The sequence below is a fragment of the Pteronotus mesoamericanus genome, unplaced genomic scaffold (assembly GCF_021234165.1).
Source record: "Pteronotus mesoamericanus isolate MK-2021 breed Mesoamerican mustached bat unplaced genomic scaffold, CSHL_Meso_final contig_173, whole genome shotgun sequence".
Lineage (NCBI taxonomy): Eukaryota > Metazoa > Chordata > Mammalia > Chiroptera > Mormoopidae > Pteronotus > Pteronotus mesoamericanus.
The window spans coordinates 13,224,592-13,241,574 of NW_026555072.1; the positions used below are offsets into that span (position 1 = coordinate 13,224,592).

General features: G+C 35.8%; 1 protein-coding gene across 1 annotated transcript in view; it reads right to left on the reverse strand.

Annotated features, from left to right (window-relative positions):
• The window catches only part of CFAP47 (cilia and flagella associated protein 47), a 332,513-nt gene that overhangs the window by 89,592 nt on the left and 225,938 nt on the right, over window positions 1–16,983 (reverse strand). Inside the window, exons 49-51 of the mRNA XM_054566336.1 lie at window positions 9,112–9,276; window positions 8,642–8,644; window positions 1,721–1,812 (exon numbers count right to left, since the gene is read on the reverse strand). Coding sequence (XP_054422311.1) covers window positions 1,721–1,812; window positions 8,642–8,644; window positions 9,112–9,276 — 260 coding nt within the window. The remainder of the gene's footprint in view (window positions 1–1,720; window positions 1,813–8,641; window positions 8,645–9,111; window positions 9,277–16,983) is intronic.

Genomic DNA, 16,983 nt, shown 5'->3' on the forward strand with positions numbered 1-16,983 from the left:
CAGAGTTGAGAGTTATAAAAATCTCAATTTCTACCAATATATTCTTGAGGTAAAGGTTAATAACTCTTTCCCCAAAAAGGGGCACTTTATGTACCACTTAATGAGAAGATGCAACAGTCACTTGTAATTTTATAGTTGCATCTATATTTGCTAGTTTGTGTTGCATATTTCTACTCATCTCTAACTCTATTTTAAACACATGGTTAATGAGAAAGCCGATGTCTTTTCCTTTTTGAGGTGCCACCTCATGGTCCCAATTTCTCCTGGACCCATGTTTAAAAATTTTTTCTCCTCTGTCTTGATAAAACGATGACTTTTAATCTAGAAATCATTTCCTACAGCAAGTGGTTTCATAATTAAAGTTATGTCATTTAAAAATAACCTTCTTTCTTTCTGCTGCAATAGTATTCCATTGTGTAACTGTACCACAGTTTTTTGATCCACTCATTTACTAGTGGGCACTTGGGCTGTTTCCAGCACTTGGCTATAGCTTTCGCAACAGCATTGCGTGGAACTGGAGAGTATTATGCTAAATGAAATAAGCCAGGCAGCAAAAGAAAAATACCATATGATCTCACCTATAACAGGAAGCTAATCAAGAAAACAAATGAGCAACATAGAACCAGAGGCATGGAAACAAGGAACAAACTGACAGGGACCAGAGAGGAGGAGGAAGGGGGAGGAGGATAAGGGAGAAAAGAAGGGGAAGCAGCTAGTTAAAGAACAAGTACATGTGACCCATGGACATGGATAATAGATTGACTGCAGGTGGGGGGGGGTTGTTGAGTGGGGCAGGGGAGAGCAATGGGGGAAAAATTGGAACAACTGTAATAGAACAACAATAGCAAATTTAAAAAATAAAAATTAACTATAATTTTTTTCAAATAACCTTTAAGAAAGATTTTATTCTGCAGTGGTAACAGGGTTACAGAAATAGGACATTTTCATTGAGTGAAAAGATCCTACCATCATCATATTAAGTGATTTTCCACTTAGTAGAAGAGATTGCTTTTGTGATCTACACTTGAGTGCATTTCAATAATTTCATCATCCATTTTCTATGCCTCAATGGAAATATACCCAGAAATCAGATGAGCAAATAATTGATTTATAGACAAAGTTTTTTTAAGTCTTATATTCTTTTCTTATATTCTATGTGATGGAGCAAAAGTTCAACATTCCAAGTTATCAATCTTACAAAGAAATCTATCTTCACATTAAAAAATGAAAATAACCTTTACCATGGGTTTAAATATTTGAGTACTAACAATAAGGAAATTTAACTGAATGTAAACATAATTAATGGCAATTAATACTATCTTCATGTTTAATTTAAAACAAGACTCTCAATATTTGACTCTTAAACAATCCTGGACATGGAAACACTTTAATAATTCACATTTTATCATACGCTGCTTTTATCATACGCGTGAGGGCAGGCATGAAGGTGAAGGTGAAGTCTGCCCTAGTAACTCTTGAAACATCCAGGTAGAATGTTAATTAGTGCAGCTACTATAAGGTACCATAGAACTAAAAAATCTTTTCCATAAGCTTTCAAGGTACACGTGACTGGATTTAAAAATAAAATGGCTATAATTTGAATAATTTATCCAAATATGAGTAATTAATATGCATATTTTTAGGGACAGAAGTTTAAATGTACAACAAAAAGCTCTGTCTGCAAAAAGGCAAACTCTATGAACATTTAATGGGTTCTTACCATAGCAACACATTGTATTTCAATAATGTTTACAGGTTCCTCAGGATGGATATGGATCTCAAGATCATACCAGAGTCGTAAATTTCCATTGCCTGGAGAAAAAAAAAGGCATTTCTTAATATAGGTTTCCAAATACTATACTTAACAGAAAAATTTGAGAAACATGAACAGATACCATTCTCAAACTCTTTTCGATGGACTCATTTGTGGACAGTGGCGAGGGGAGGGGAACAAGGCGATTTCATCACCATTTGGGAGCATTAAGAGAAGTTCTACCGTGGATGGCCACCCACAAGCATGCCCAGTAAAGGCTCCCTGCCTGGCGTCTGCCCCAGTAACTTTCATTCCCTCCTAAAATAAACTTATGGATGTTTTACTTAAGGATTAATACTTCAACAGAAATAATCAGACCATTTTCACCATAATTGCCAAAGCACTCACATACTGTATGTGGAAATGTCCAAATACGGCATTACAATTCACAATGGTACATTTTCAGTATGCTAAGAATCTAGCCTAGAGACAAATTCAGGAACACTTCAAGAGATTTCTGGTTTCTTGGGACAGTAAAATGGATCCTAGCAATTTAACCCAAAGAAAGCTGCAATGGGATATGGACCAAGTGGAGAGAAAGTTATGTTTATTATTGGCTAGCCAATATTGTTTAAAAGCAGGTATTTCTGTTGCTGGTAATGTCTAAAGTCACACTTTTAAACTCAGAAACCAGAACCCCGGTCTACCACAACAGCCCAGAGTAACAGGGTTTGTAACAGCATCAAACCCAGTTCTTTCCATTTGTTCTCATCTGTTCAGCTTCTCACTTTGATATTCTTTATTCTTCAGCATTAACCTAGTTTGCAGTTTGAAATGTCCTAAAGTATCAGTTAACTGTATGCATTGTCATAACAGTACTGCCATGTTTTAAAGATTTCAAGAAATGATATGTTTGACTCAATTACTTAGATAAATCACTAGCCTCTTTGGGCTTTAGTTTCCTCACCTATAAGATAAGAGGCCCAGGCTAGTGGAATTCTCAGTGTGTCTCTCTTCTGAGAGAGTGTATTGTTTTGGATTGCATTGCATTATATTGTACTGTACTGTATTGTATTATATTGTAAGGCACTGTAAAGCATTGAATGCCATTGTAGTATAGTGTAGTATATGGCATTGTATCTTCTTATACGGTATTTCACTCTTTTGTATCATATTGTATTGCATTATATTGTGTATTGACCTATTCTAATACTTTAGCTATCAAGAAGCACATACGAAATTAGTAGAGGCGAGAACATTTCAGACATTCAGAGCAATCATCTAGTAAAAAGGAGACGAGTGATCCAGGTGAGCACTTATTATAAATGTCTGTGAGAAGCTCTTGAAGAAAAACTCACCTCCACATTTTGAATTGCTTCCTGTGCTTATTTATTTCATGGACCCCAATTAATTACCTTAAAACCATTAATGTACAAAGAATAAGTTACCAAATTTATATTGATGTGAGGTTACTGAGAAAACCATTGGTCATGGCTATACTGGCTGCTCCTTCAATTTTATGAAAGGACTTGAAATGCTTTTAAAGCATTTTTAAATGTGACATCTCACAACAAACCAAATTTCTTAAAATGGAAAGTCTTTCCCTTTCTAGCTCATGTATGTTTTATGGATGTTTCCAGTGCTTTAGTCCACATTGGACTCACAGAGAAAATAATTCTGAAAATGAAGGGTATCTGTAACTAAAAAGATTGAATGCTCCATGACTCTACATTAGTACAAACAGCAGTAAAATAGTCTGCCCATCTGTGGAGACTGTATCACTTGGGGGTGCGTGTGTGTGTGTGTGTACTGTATTTGTCAGGGGGGTGTGTGGGGGAGGCATGTGTGTGTGTACTATATTAGTCGGGGTGTGTGTGGGGGGCATGTGTGTGTGTACTATATTAGTCGGTGTGTGTGTGTGTGTGTGTGTACTATATTAGTCGGGGTGTGTGTGTGTGTGTGCATGCGTGCGTGCGTGCGTGTGTGTGTGTGTGTGTACTTTTTGGAATTTAAGCTCATTTAACTGACTTAGAAAGTCCAAAAATCTGTAGGATAAGCCAGCAGTCTGGAGACTTAAGGAAGAGTTGTAGTTCAAGCCTGACAGAATTCCTTCTGGTTCAGGGGAGGTCAGCCTTTGTTTCATAATGACCTTCAACTTATTGGATAAGGCCCAGGCACATTATGGAGGACAATCTGCTTTAGTTATAGTACACAGATTAAATGTATTTCTCATCTAAAATCACCTTCATAGAAACATCCAGAATAATGTCTAGCCTAATATCTGGGCACCATGGCCCAGCCAAGTTGACACATAAAATTAACTATCTCAAGGACAATGATACCTAATATTTGTAATTGCTGTGACACTCACATAAAGCAATGTTGTGATGAAGATGATTTAATTCCTACAGTGCTAAAAATGTACATCAAATATGAATTCATTGGTTAGAGTGAGATTAGTGATGATTTATTAATGTGAAAAACAACAAAAATAATAATAAATAAATGTTTAACTGCAGGGCTTAGGTATGCTAAAACTTTTTTTCTAATTATAAAATCAGTAACATTTATTATAGTATTTTGAGAAATTCAAGAAAAGCTTAAAGAACATGGATATGATTCACCATCTCATAACCAAGAGTACACTACTTCATTTTTATGTATAAAATTCCAGGCTTCATACATCAATAAAGATACACACACACACACACACACAGATGTACATATTACATATAACTGATATGTCCATATATGTGTGCATACTCTTTTCTATCATTCACAGACTATTCACTATTAAAATTTAAGTTTCATCACTAGTCATTAGGGAAATGCAAATTAAAACCACAATGCAGTATCACCTCATACCTGTTAAATGGTCATTAATGAAAAGACAATAACAACAAATGCTGGTATGGATGCGGAGGAAAAAAAAACTTACGCACTGTTGGTAAGATTGTAAATTGTACAGTCACTATGGAAAACAGTACGGAGGATCCTCAAAAAATTAAAAATGGAACTACCATGTGATCCAGCAATTGTACTTCTGGGAACATTTCCAAAGGGAACCAAAACACTAACTCAAAAAGATAATCTGCGCTCCCATGTTCATCGCAGCTTTATTTACAACAGCTAAGACATGGAAACAACCGAAGTGCCCATTGACAAATGAATGGATAAAGAAGTTGTGGCATATTCAAACAACAGAATATTGTTCAGCCATTAAAAAAAAAAGTAGAAAAAAAAAGACCCCAAGGAAATCCTATGATTTGCGACAAGGAAAATAGACCTTGAAGGCATTATGCTAAATAAATTAAGTCACACAGAGAAAGACAAATATCTAAAAGACAAGCAAGCAAACAAAAAGCCCACAACACTCACAGAAAAAGAGATCAAACCTGTGGTTTCCAGAGGTAGAGGGTGGGAAAAATGGACAGAGGTGGTCAAAAGTACAAACTTTCAATTATAAGATAAACAAGTACTAGGGATGTAATGTACAACATGATGACTGTAGTTAACACTGATGTATGACATATAGGAAAGTTGTTAAGAGAGTAAGCCCAAAGAGTTCTAAACACACGGGGAAATTTTTTTTCCTCTGTTCCTTTCTTTATTTTCTTTTTATTGTATCTACATGAGAAGAGGAATTTTAGTGGAGCCTACTGTGGTAATCATTTCACAATACATGCAGTCCGTCAAACCATCATGCTTTATGCTTTCAACTTATACAGTGTTATATGTCAATTATTTCTCAATAAAACTACAGAGACATTTATGTGCAGATACTACCTATTTAAAATAAAATTTAAAAATTAAAAAGTTTCAATTATTCAGCATAATAAATTATATAAGAAACATTCTTTTTAAAAAATTGACTTGAGAAAGAGAGATGGAGGAAAGGGGGAGAGACAGAGACAGAGAGAGGGAAAGAAACATTTTGTTGTTCCACTTATTGATGCATTCATTGGTTGCTTCTTGTATGTGTCCTGATGGAGCTCGAACCCACAACCTTGATGTATCAGGACAATGCTCCAACCAAATGCGCTACCTGGCCAGGGCCATAAGGAACATCTTTATATAAAAATATTTGTGCATATCTTTAATTATTTTATTCCAAAAAGTTTCTTGGACCGAAACGATTGGATCAAAGAGGATAAGCAACTCTTACAAGTTTTAAACATATTGTAAATGCTCTCTTCAGATTTTTATAAATTGAAATTCCCATTGCAATGTATAAGATGACCTCTTTAGGCCTGCCCATCATCAATAACTGGGTGTTACCATTATTTTTCATATTTCCTTATTTGTAAGGTTAAACAATTCTTATTTAATTATTTTCATTTCTTTTTTTGTCCCAGCTTTATTGAGGTATAACTGATTTAAAAATTGTATGTATTTAAGTCATACCACTAGATTTGATACACATTTTGAAATGATCACCATATTCAAATTAATTAAGATATTCATCATCTTACAATGTTACCATTTTTTAGCTGGGGGAGGTCAAAATACATAAGATCTACCTTCTAAGCAAATTTCAAGCATACACTTTCATAGCGTTAGCTACAGTCACATTGTTGTACATCATATCTTCAGAACTTACTACTCATTTTGCATAACTGAAACTTCCCTAACTACAAAGTAATAGACTGCTGAGCAATTTATAAGAAAGATACCCATGTTATCACAGGCAATAGAAAGGCTAATCGTGTCCGAATAGTGATATGGGAAGGCCTGTCTGAAGAACTAGGGAGAACTGTAATGTTACTAGATGCATTTTTCCTAGGTCTTCATCTACCTTGTAACCTGTCATCCCGCAGCTTAGACTGTTAAAATTAGATAGCATTCCATTTGAGTCCATTAACGTGACAGGACAATATTCTGATTTTCTTTTGAACTCTTCTAAGCACTTTTAGCTCGTTTTCCTTCATGGTTCTTCTGCCTTAGATTTTGATAAGGGTTTAACTCTTAGCATAATCCATTTACAAGAGGCTTCTGTTCTTTGCCTCTCCTGCATGATTTCAACTGAAGAAACCTTTTTCACCTTGCCTTAGCTCAAAATATTCAATTGATGACTGAATATTGCCATGTAAATGGCTGACTATCACATTAACATCAGGAAACACAAAACTGTGCTAAGCATTATAATCTCCCAGACTTATTTATTCTTGTTGAGTTTCACTAAACTAATCCATTATATTATTGCCTCTGTGTGTATTTTGTGTGGCCAATAAGCCTGCAGGGGCATTGAAGTAACACTAGCTGCTCCCACAAGTATATACCCTAGAAAACAGCCCAGCTTCTAATATGAGTCCCACAACCATCCACGTGCTAAGTACTCTCCTCCGCCTCCCGGGACCTTCTCCTTGTGTGCTCATTAGATAGGACCTCCTATGAAGCTTACCAAAACACCACTCTTTTTGGTTTGAATTGACTAATCTGGCTTTGTAATTTTTCTAAAAAAAATATTTTATTGATTCATTTTAAAAGAGAAGGGAAGGGAGGGAGAACGAGAGAGAGGGAAACATCAATGTGAGAGAGAAGCATCGAACAGCTGCCTCTCGAAAGCACCCCAACCTGAGACCAGGCCCACAATGTAGGCATGTGCCCTGACTGGGAATCGAACCGGCAACCTTTTGCATCGTAGGAGAACGCTCAGTCAACTGAGACATGCCAGCCAGGGCTCCACCAATCTGGCTTCAGCCCAGGAACCCCAAAGCATTCCATCCAAAGACCTTAATAAAGGCACGTGCCCAGGTCCTCCCTCCCTCTCTGCTTGCACCCTGCCTAGATCTCCCCTTGTGGCCCCCAGAGGCCTCTAGAGTAGCCCTCCAGGACCTGTGATAACAAACTTCTCTATTTTACTTTCCCTTGCAGTCTTCTGTTGAACTCTGACTCACCACCATCTGACACTCCAGGCTCTACTTAACAAGTGTTAATTTAACAAAGTCAAAACACTTCTCAATTTACATCTTAGTATTTTTCTACTCACCAAGCTACAAACTTTGTTATATTTTGGAATCAACCCTTTCTTTCTCTTTTTCTCAAGAGAGTCATCTAATACTAGTTTCTAAAATGTTTTCCATGTTCAGAGGTATTTCTCTATCCACAACACTACCATAAAAGGCATTGTTCTTGTCACTTCAAACACCATTTGCTGTTGCAGCAGCTTCCCTGGCTCTAACTACTTTTCCCTTTCAAAGCCTAAATATTAGAATATTCCCTGAATATCATTCTTAATCCATGTACTCTGTGATCGGTAATTGTATGTGACAACTTGACCAGGCTATAGTGTCCAGCTGTTTGGTTAAACACCAGTCTAGATGCTGCTGTGAAAGTATTTTTTTTAATGTGATGAAATCTTGCATCAATAGACTTAAAGGCGATTACCCTGCATAACTTGGGTGGGCCTCCTCCATTCAGCTGGAGGTCCTCAGAGCAAAACTAAGGTTACCCAAAGAAGGAGCAATTCTTAGTTAAGACTGTACCATGGCAAACCTGTCTGAACTTGCAGCCTGCCTGGTGCGGAATTTGGACACGATACTACAGCAGCAACTCTGACCTAATTTTCCACCCTGCTCGTTTGCCCTACAGATGTTGGAATTGCCAGTCTCCACAATCATGTAAGCAAATTCCCTAAAATCTCTATATTTATAATACATTGCATTGCATTACATTACAATATTATGGTGGTATCTGTCTCTCTGAAGAATCTGACTAAATACAATTCATTTAATAAAGATTTCTTCCTTGGGATACCTTTGTCGCCACAACTTTGCTCCCGTTGACCTACTCTTCTCTAATGCCCTCTTAAATCCCTGCTGCTACTCACACATCAGGAAACTCATTCTCCCCATTCTCTAGGAAGTCCATCCTATTCCCACACTCTACTATCTCATTTTCTCTTTAATTCCTACTAAAAATATGATGTTTAATAGCATGCAAATAAAGTTTTATAATATAGGGAGGGGAAACAAGAGCATTTACTTTCTTTTCCATGAGGAAAATTGTTATCACATCTTATGTTGAAGAAAAGCATATTACACTGTTAAAATAATACACTCATTACTATTTTATCAGAAATGCATTGCTGTTTTTTGCTCAATAACAGAAATACAAAGTTTTTCACTTGTGAAAGAGTAGGCAGCCTTCAGGCTAAAGGATTAAAATCTATGAATGTTAATAGTAAAACTAATCTAGACATTAAACTACATAAACTTAATACCGAAATAATACAAATAAAATTCTGACAAATATATGCAACTTACATTCGTATATGTATTATGAAAGTAAAGTATCTATCTACTCATAAACCAGTTTATGAATACCAATCATGAAACTCTCCACAATAATAAATTTACCTGATTCTTCCTTATCAGGCTCGCGGTATAGTTTTGGCATTGCTTTCTGAGGAATAGGTACTAAAAATTGATTTTGACTTTGTTTTTGCTCTTGATCTTGATTTTTATCTGAGTCATTGTCAGAATCATCATGTTCACTGCTTTTAATGAAAAATGAAAGTTTACCTACAACACATAAGTACAAGATGTCAGATCAATCAGGGATTTGTTTTCTAAAATGAAAGATCAGTTTCAGATATTAAGCTTGCTCTAGCTGAAACTAATAAAAGCAAAGTCAAACATAAATTCTAGATTTTCATATCATAATTAAATCTGATAGTGATACAGAACAATTCAGTGGGAAGTTCAAGAAAAATTTTTTGAAATCTCCATTAAAATGATAATTTTTAAATAGCTTTCTTATGATAATTATGAAAATGTGGCAAATAATAGAACTGTATTAGCTTTCAGAAAACTAAATGAGTGGAGGGTGGTTCAACATACAAAAACCAATCAGTGTAACATACCACATTAACAGGTGGAAGGAAATAAAAAACATGATCATCTAATCTGATGAATAAGAAGTATTTGATGAAATTCAATAGCTTTTCATGATTAAAAAAAAAAAGAAATAGGAGAGAACTTCTTCAAAATGATAAAGGCCATATATGAGAAGCCCACAGCTAATATTATACTCAACAGTGAAAAACTGAAAACATTTTCTTTGAGATTGGTACAAGGATGTCTGGTTTTGTCATTTCTATCCAACATAGGTCTGGTATTTCTAAAGAGAGCAATTATGCAAGGTGTAGTAGTAAAGACATCCAAATTGGAAAGTAAGAAGTAAAATCAACTCTGTTTGCAGATGACACAATCTTGTATGTAGAAAATTTTAACAATTCTACACAAAAAAGTTAGAATAAATGCATTCAGTAATATAATATGCAGGATATAAAATCAACACACAAAACAAGTTAAATTCCTATATATTAGCAATGAACAATTTGAAAGGAAACTAAAAAAACAATTCTGTTAAATAAAACTGTTATTTAGATAAACCTGCATATGTTAAACAATATGTGTGCACAGAATAATAAGGAAACCTAGTCAATACTTCAAATACTAAGAAATACTCTCAAGAATTAAAAGTACACATTTTTTATTGTTTCTCATTTCAGTCCATTTATTTACTCAGAATATTTTTTCCCTCCTTCAACAATGTTATTACATTTTTATTATTCCTTAACAAAGAGAAATTGGACAAGCATTTGTAAAACAATTCAAAAGCCCTATATGAGTATAACGAGACCATATATTACAGACCAAAATGAGAAATTAAATATGTATCTTTAAAAAAAGGAAATGGATGATGAGAACTATGGAAGCAATTGCAGGTCTATTTAGTAGCTTATATTTTTATTGAAAAGACACTTAAAAAATGCACCTTAGTCAGAATGAGCCACTAATTTTTACTTAATGTTTTCTTGAGAAAAAAACATTTTTCTTGCCAATGGAATTTTAATATTATTTCTAAACAATGACATTTCTAAATTGCATCTGTATGTTCAGTTATAAATTAGCTACAGCAGAAGATACAAGCAGTCAAATTCTTTTTTAAAAAATAACATTCGACTCGGCAACCTGAGTCTAATAAACCAGCCATGAACTGTCAAGCCAAATGCAGTAAATACTGCCTATGATAAGAATGTGTTTCAAAAACTACTTTTTTCACAGTATATGTACATGTGACTACTATGCTCCCTATACTCCTCTGTTCTGGCCAACCGATCCAAAAGGGAACAAAAGTAAATAAAAGCTTGATTGTTGGTGCTTGAGTTTGTCAGAGTGACAGGAAAATTAGTAGATGACTTTGGAAACACTATACATACAACAAGAATAATAGTAGTGAACAAAAGCAGCTAAGACACAGCATCATTGATTTAATGAAGATTCTCAGTTTGTCTGAAGAGTTACCAAAAAATCTAATAGGAATAATAATTATAGCAATTATACTTTCAATAGCATAAGCTTGTATTTTGACAAATGGAGTTTTTTTTTTATCTGCTAAACACTCTAAATGGTTGACTTCTCCAAATGCTCTTTTAACAATAAAATAAACACTTTTCAGTATCCAGGTCATCTCTGAAATTAAGAATTGTTTTTTTCTAATTTCACAGTGTTTTGTGAAATGTGACTATCAGACTCAAGTTTAAAGACTGAGCAGTGCTATTTTTATATTAATGGTTTTTCTTTGGCAAATGAAAAACCATTTACTGAATGCCCATTCTATGTTCGGTGTATGCTAAATGCCTTTCATCCATTATCTATTTAACTCCTTTCATAGACATTAGTTAATTGATGATTAGACTTATTTTAAAGCTGAGTAACCTAGGCTGTAAAGAAGGTGGGTAACTGACTCTACGCTACACAGGTAATTAGTGGTGAGGGCATATATATATTTCTCTGACATAGAGTACGGGAAATTGTACATTAAGTCATGTCTAAATATCACTAAATATACCATAGAATAGGTGGATTTCTGATTGGCAAAATAGCAAAATAACTCACATGCTTCCAAAACATTTATTTTAATCTAAAGTGATAGGTCTAAAGTGATACTGCTCAATGATCACCTGAACTATTTGATCCCTTAGAAAACCTCCTAAAGAAAGTTTCTGTGGCAACAGTTAAACCTGGTAAAGATTTGACCTCTTTGCACTTGGTTCCCTCATACCCACCCTGTTCCTTGCACTGGGTTCATAGTGAATGAGGAACACTGTTAGGGAAAATATCTGTAGGGCTGAGCTTTTGTTAACTTGTAAATTTCTTGGAGCCACATCTGTTCCATCAAAAAGTTTTTTCATAAGTATTTGGTCTATGCACATTATATTACACATGATCAAATGAATTTTCACTGTTTTGTTTCTCTAATATACTACCCTATAAAATCTGAGTAGCAAGACTAAAGATGAAAGTCTAAGGAATCTTTTTCTAACCTCCCTCTTACCTCTATCTTTTTATTTCTTTAACCTTAATTCTAAGGTTAAACTCACTTTCTTTTGCTTTATTTCCCTTTCCAAGGCAAGGAAGAAAAACAAAATTATGTTCAGGGGTGTCTGACCTGCATCCTGCAGGCTGCATGCAGTCCAGAATGGCTGTGAATGTGGCCCAAAACAAAATCATTAATTTACTTAAAACATTAGGAGATTTTTTTTTGTGATTATGTACCACAATGTATTTCAGGTGTGGCCCAAGACAACTCTTCTTCTTTCAGTGTGGCCGAGGGATGCCAAAAGGTTGGGACACCCCTGACTGTAAATGATAAAGAACAGCAAAGAAAACAAAATAAAATAAAATAACCCCAGAGCTGTGGCCACATTTGTCTTTATTCTATGTATTATACAGCTCATCTCCCATTCTTTTTAACCTCCTAAGTTTTATGATAAAATGTACACAATTGACCCTTGAAAACCACAGGGATTTGGAGTGCTGATCTCCTGAGCAGACAAAAATCCAAGCAAGAGGGGAGGGAAGAGGAGGAGGAGAGATATAAAAGTTTTATCTTCTCAGTAACAATGCCATCTATATCTTGGGTAGTGTAAATTTCCCATATAAAGATTTTAACGAGAATATCATAGGTGGATTAATCAGCCGCTAGAGCCTTCTTCCAAAACCAACCTGAATTTATATTCAGTAGAGCAACTACAGCCTGCCTTGCACTCCCAGGGAGAACTACCATACATTCAAGAATTTCAAGTGTGCTCTGTGCTGATTAAATGTGGGCTTCATGGCAAACAATGGAATCGCATGCACGCCTTCCTCCAGCTTAACAGAGCATATGCAGTTTTCTAATGCTTGCTTTCCTCCAAGTTCGTAAATCTTGCTTGACTGCACTCCTATTATGGCACTAATAAGTAATTTTTAAAAATATTTTAGAAAAAATTTTAGTTTTGTAATGTATTGCTTCTTCCACTCAATACTGACTGCATACCTGCTGCTAAATGCCAGGTGCTTGTCTGGAGGCCAGTGCAGGCCTAGCAGTTAAAGGGCAGATTGCCTTTGCATAAAGGCAGAAAATGCAGTATACGTCATCACTCACTGATCTGTTGACGTGAATGAATTTATCTTCTGGCAACCATGAGTGCGATGTGAGAAAAGAATGAATACTTATTTTGATTCAGGGGTCAGGGGCAGGAAGAAAAGGTCTAGAGCTCGCAAGCCCTCAAGGGTAACACCATGCAGGTGGCTAAAGCTGAGAGGAAACATCAGAGTGTAGGCTACCTGGGAAAGCAGAGAGGGGAAAAGCAAAGAGAAGAGCTCAAAGCAGCATGAGAGGAGCCAAGCAAAACTAATTTGTTCTCTCCACAGTGTCTCAAGGCCCTGCTTTTGCAAATCATTTCGTTCACCTAAAAGAGAATGAAGGGAAGGGGAAAGTCAAGGAACATATAGCAAGGACTCATGGACAAAACCAAAGGGGAAGAGCTGAGGGAGGGAAGGTGGGAGGGGGCAAGGGAAAGAGGTGGGGGGAAGGCAGAGACAAATGTATTTAAAAAGTAAATAAATTAATTAAAAATAAAAATAAAAAAAATAAAAGAGAATGAAAATGCTTTACAGCCACCAATACTTATTTTGAAAGACCAGTGGCATCTGACTGGTTTTTATTCCACTACAACTAGGTGGCAGTCCACCATGCTGGTGGGGATAAGCCAGCAAGCTGCAAACTTAGTTTCAGCCAAGATTTTGATGGCACCCTCCCTGGCATTTTCATTGAGACAAACCAGGACAGAGTGGAGACAAAAGAAGCCGCAAATCTCCCCCATATTCCCCTATCATGTTAGGGAATTTTTTAAAAATGGGAGTTAGCGTACTAAATAAGAGTCATAAACATTGAGTACCTACTAGATAAGCACTTTTCATATATTCCTATTGCCCATAACAACCCTGAAAGGTTAGATATCTGCTACATTTTACATGTAAGAAATCTGATATTCACTAAAGTTAGCTGTATTACCAAAGTCACAAAACCAGATTATGATATAATTAGAGGTTGAAGTCCTGTTTGACTTCTGAATGTCTTCCCCTGCAGCCTAGTAACAGTGAAAAAGGAAATAGCAAAGTAAAAAATGTACAGTTTTGCCATTGCAATGTGGTGGTTTGCATGGATATACTGCCCAAGCTTTAAATGAAAAATAAAAATTGAAATGGCACTACTTTTGCTCAGCGTTACATTCTGAAAATATACATAACAGGCAATGCTTCTCATACCATACAATACTAGAAATAAAATTCTACACTAAATTTGTATTTCCAAAATAGCAACCTGAGAGAAACTCTGTCTCGCAGAGTCTCCCCGGTCGCCACAGATGAGGAAATAAACTGTACCAGACACAATTTGCCTGTCAGTAGAGGGGGTGGCAATTCCCTCTAGTGGAGAATGCCCCGAGCCCTTCTCTTGAAGTGGCTTCTACTGAGGATGAAAAACGCAGGGGTATAAAGCATGCATGCAAAGCCTATCAATCTACATCAAAAAGGCTATAGATAATAAATTGAAGAAATACAGTGGTTTGTCTTAAATCAAGGTCTGTCAGACAAGTTTGACGCCAGATGCTCATTAAGTCACAGTTTTGGGGGCTCAGGAATTATCTCCTTGCGGTGAAGTAAAACACCTGGTTTTTCCTTATCAGGGCAGTGCAAAGTAGAGCAAGCTTGAGTAATTATGTTGTATTTTTTAGGCCAGATTTCCCAGGGGACCATTGGTGTTAGTATCAGTCCATGCACCTCCCTGGATTCCTGGCTTTCCAGCGGAGGCTTACAGGCTCCGGCCTAGCTCGCGCGGGGCTACAATTCCCGATACCACACAAAGTGGTCCGCTACAGCAACTGGTACCACATCTTCCTAGATAGTGCATTATTTTAGAAAGTACTAGGATGTGAACTATGAAAATTATTCTATCGTGTTTAAACATAGGCCTAACATAAAAACTTAATTGTGCACATATTAAACATTTTATTTTGACATTAAACAGAAGTTTATAAAAAATACATTTTAAAAAGCCTTTAAAAAAGCTGACTAAACACTTGATTGCAATTGTTTGGACAAGGCTTTCTTGTGCCAGCGTCGTGCGAGATCTCATTCCCATGTATGAACTTCCAAATTGCAAACATACAGAAATGAACTTTCGCTATAACTCACAGTTGAGTTGTACTAAATGAATACAATCACTTTCCAGCAAGTAGAAAAGCACTTCAGGTTGCTATTACACACACACACACACACACACATACACACACACACACAGAGTAATTGGCTACGTCAACACTGATCATTGTCACCTACTTTCTGGAATTACCAGCTTACAAGGGTCATGAATAATAAGAGAGACATTCAGACTACTCTATCATGAATGCTCAGAGTTGACAGTAAGCTTACTAATATGACTGGAAATGATCTTAAATATAGGCTCTTAATATTTAGTTTTCTAACATGGAACAAACAGTTCAAGCACTTTGGTGACTGTGTGGCACTGTGTCCATGAAAAGCAGTGATTTTTGGCACATACGAACTAATTACTAAAACTCTGCGGTGCACCAAAAAATATATTTTTTTCAAGTCTGACCAAAAAAAAAAAAAAAAAAAAGAAGGTACAGTTTTGATTCATTCACACCAACCAACTATTGTGTTGGCTGTTGTCATTTTTTTATTTGACAATCTAAGGGAAAAGAGATCAGTGCCCCTGACTAAATAGTCAGGTACTGCATGTTTTAAAAATTCTTGTAGTATGCCAGTGTTCCATGGCACATCGGTTGGAAATCACTGACCTAAAGACTTGACATTCTTTGTAAATGTATATGAAAATTTTCATTTAAAATTAAAAACAAACATGATAACAGATATAACTGACATATAACATTGTATTAGTTTTAAGTGTAAAAATATTCTTGTATAATATTTGGGCATCATTTTAGACCCCAGGCCATGATTGACATATTTCACCCTTATATGTGTTTATATATTTAAATTACTTGTAATTCAACAAAAGATCCTTGCTATTGGCTTTTCCTGTTATACTTCCATCAATTCTATGAACAAAGGTAAAATATTCAACTACCTGAGTTTCCCCTTCCTGTTCCCCGTTTCTGGGGGTTTCACAAATAAATGTCATTAATGATATGAATTTTTAAGGCCTTTTCCTTGGAGATAAAATTATATTTGTTGCTCACAAGTAGGAGTAATTATGAGATAATTATGACGTCCCATACTTAGGGTTTAAAGAACTACTGCACTAGTTAACAATGAGAGAAACCATAATTTTAAAAATTTAGGGATTCCTATTTCTATAATATTTTGGAAGAGATGTTCAGAGAATGGTCTCCCAACTGAAAATTTAAGTTAAACACAAATACAAACAGACCAAGTAGGAATCACTTCAGTGATCTTGCTCTAGGACACAAGCTACCAAAGCAGGGGTGTCCAACCTGTGGCTCAGGGTGGCTGTGAAGGTGGCCCAACATAAAATCATAAATTTACTTAAAACATTATGAGATTTTTTGTGTGTGTGACTACGTGTCACAATGTTTTTAATGTGTGGCCCAAGACAACACTTCGTCTTCTAGTTTGGTCCAGAGATGCCAAAAGGTTGGATACCCCTGCTTGCTAACCACTAAGGCCTAAATGTCTTCACCTCAATATTAGTCTTATACAAAAAAATAAAGCTTCTACCTCAGACAAAAGGAAATTTCCTTGCACATTTCAGCACTACAAATAAGCAAAAGGCCATTACTGCAGTTGTATAATTTGTTACTAATCTTGTAATGGCCAGTAATATTAGCTTCTTACATTCTAATATTTATCCAGAACAGAGAAGTCACTTTCTGATTATTAAGGAGAGGATTT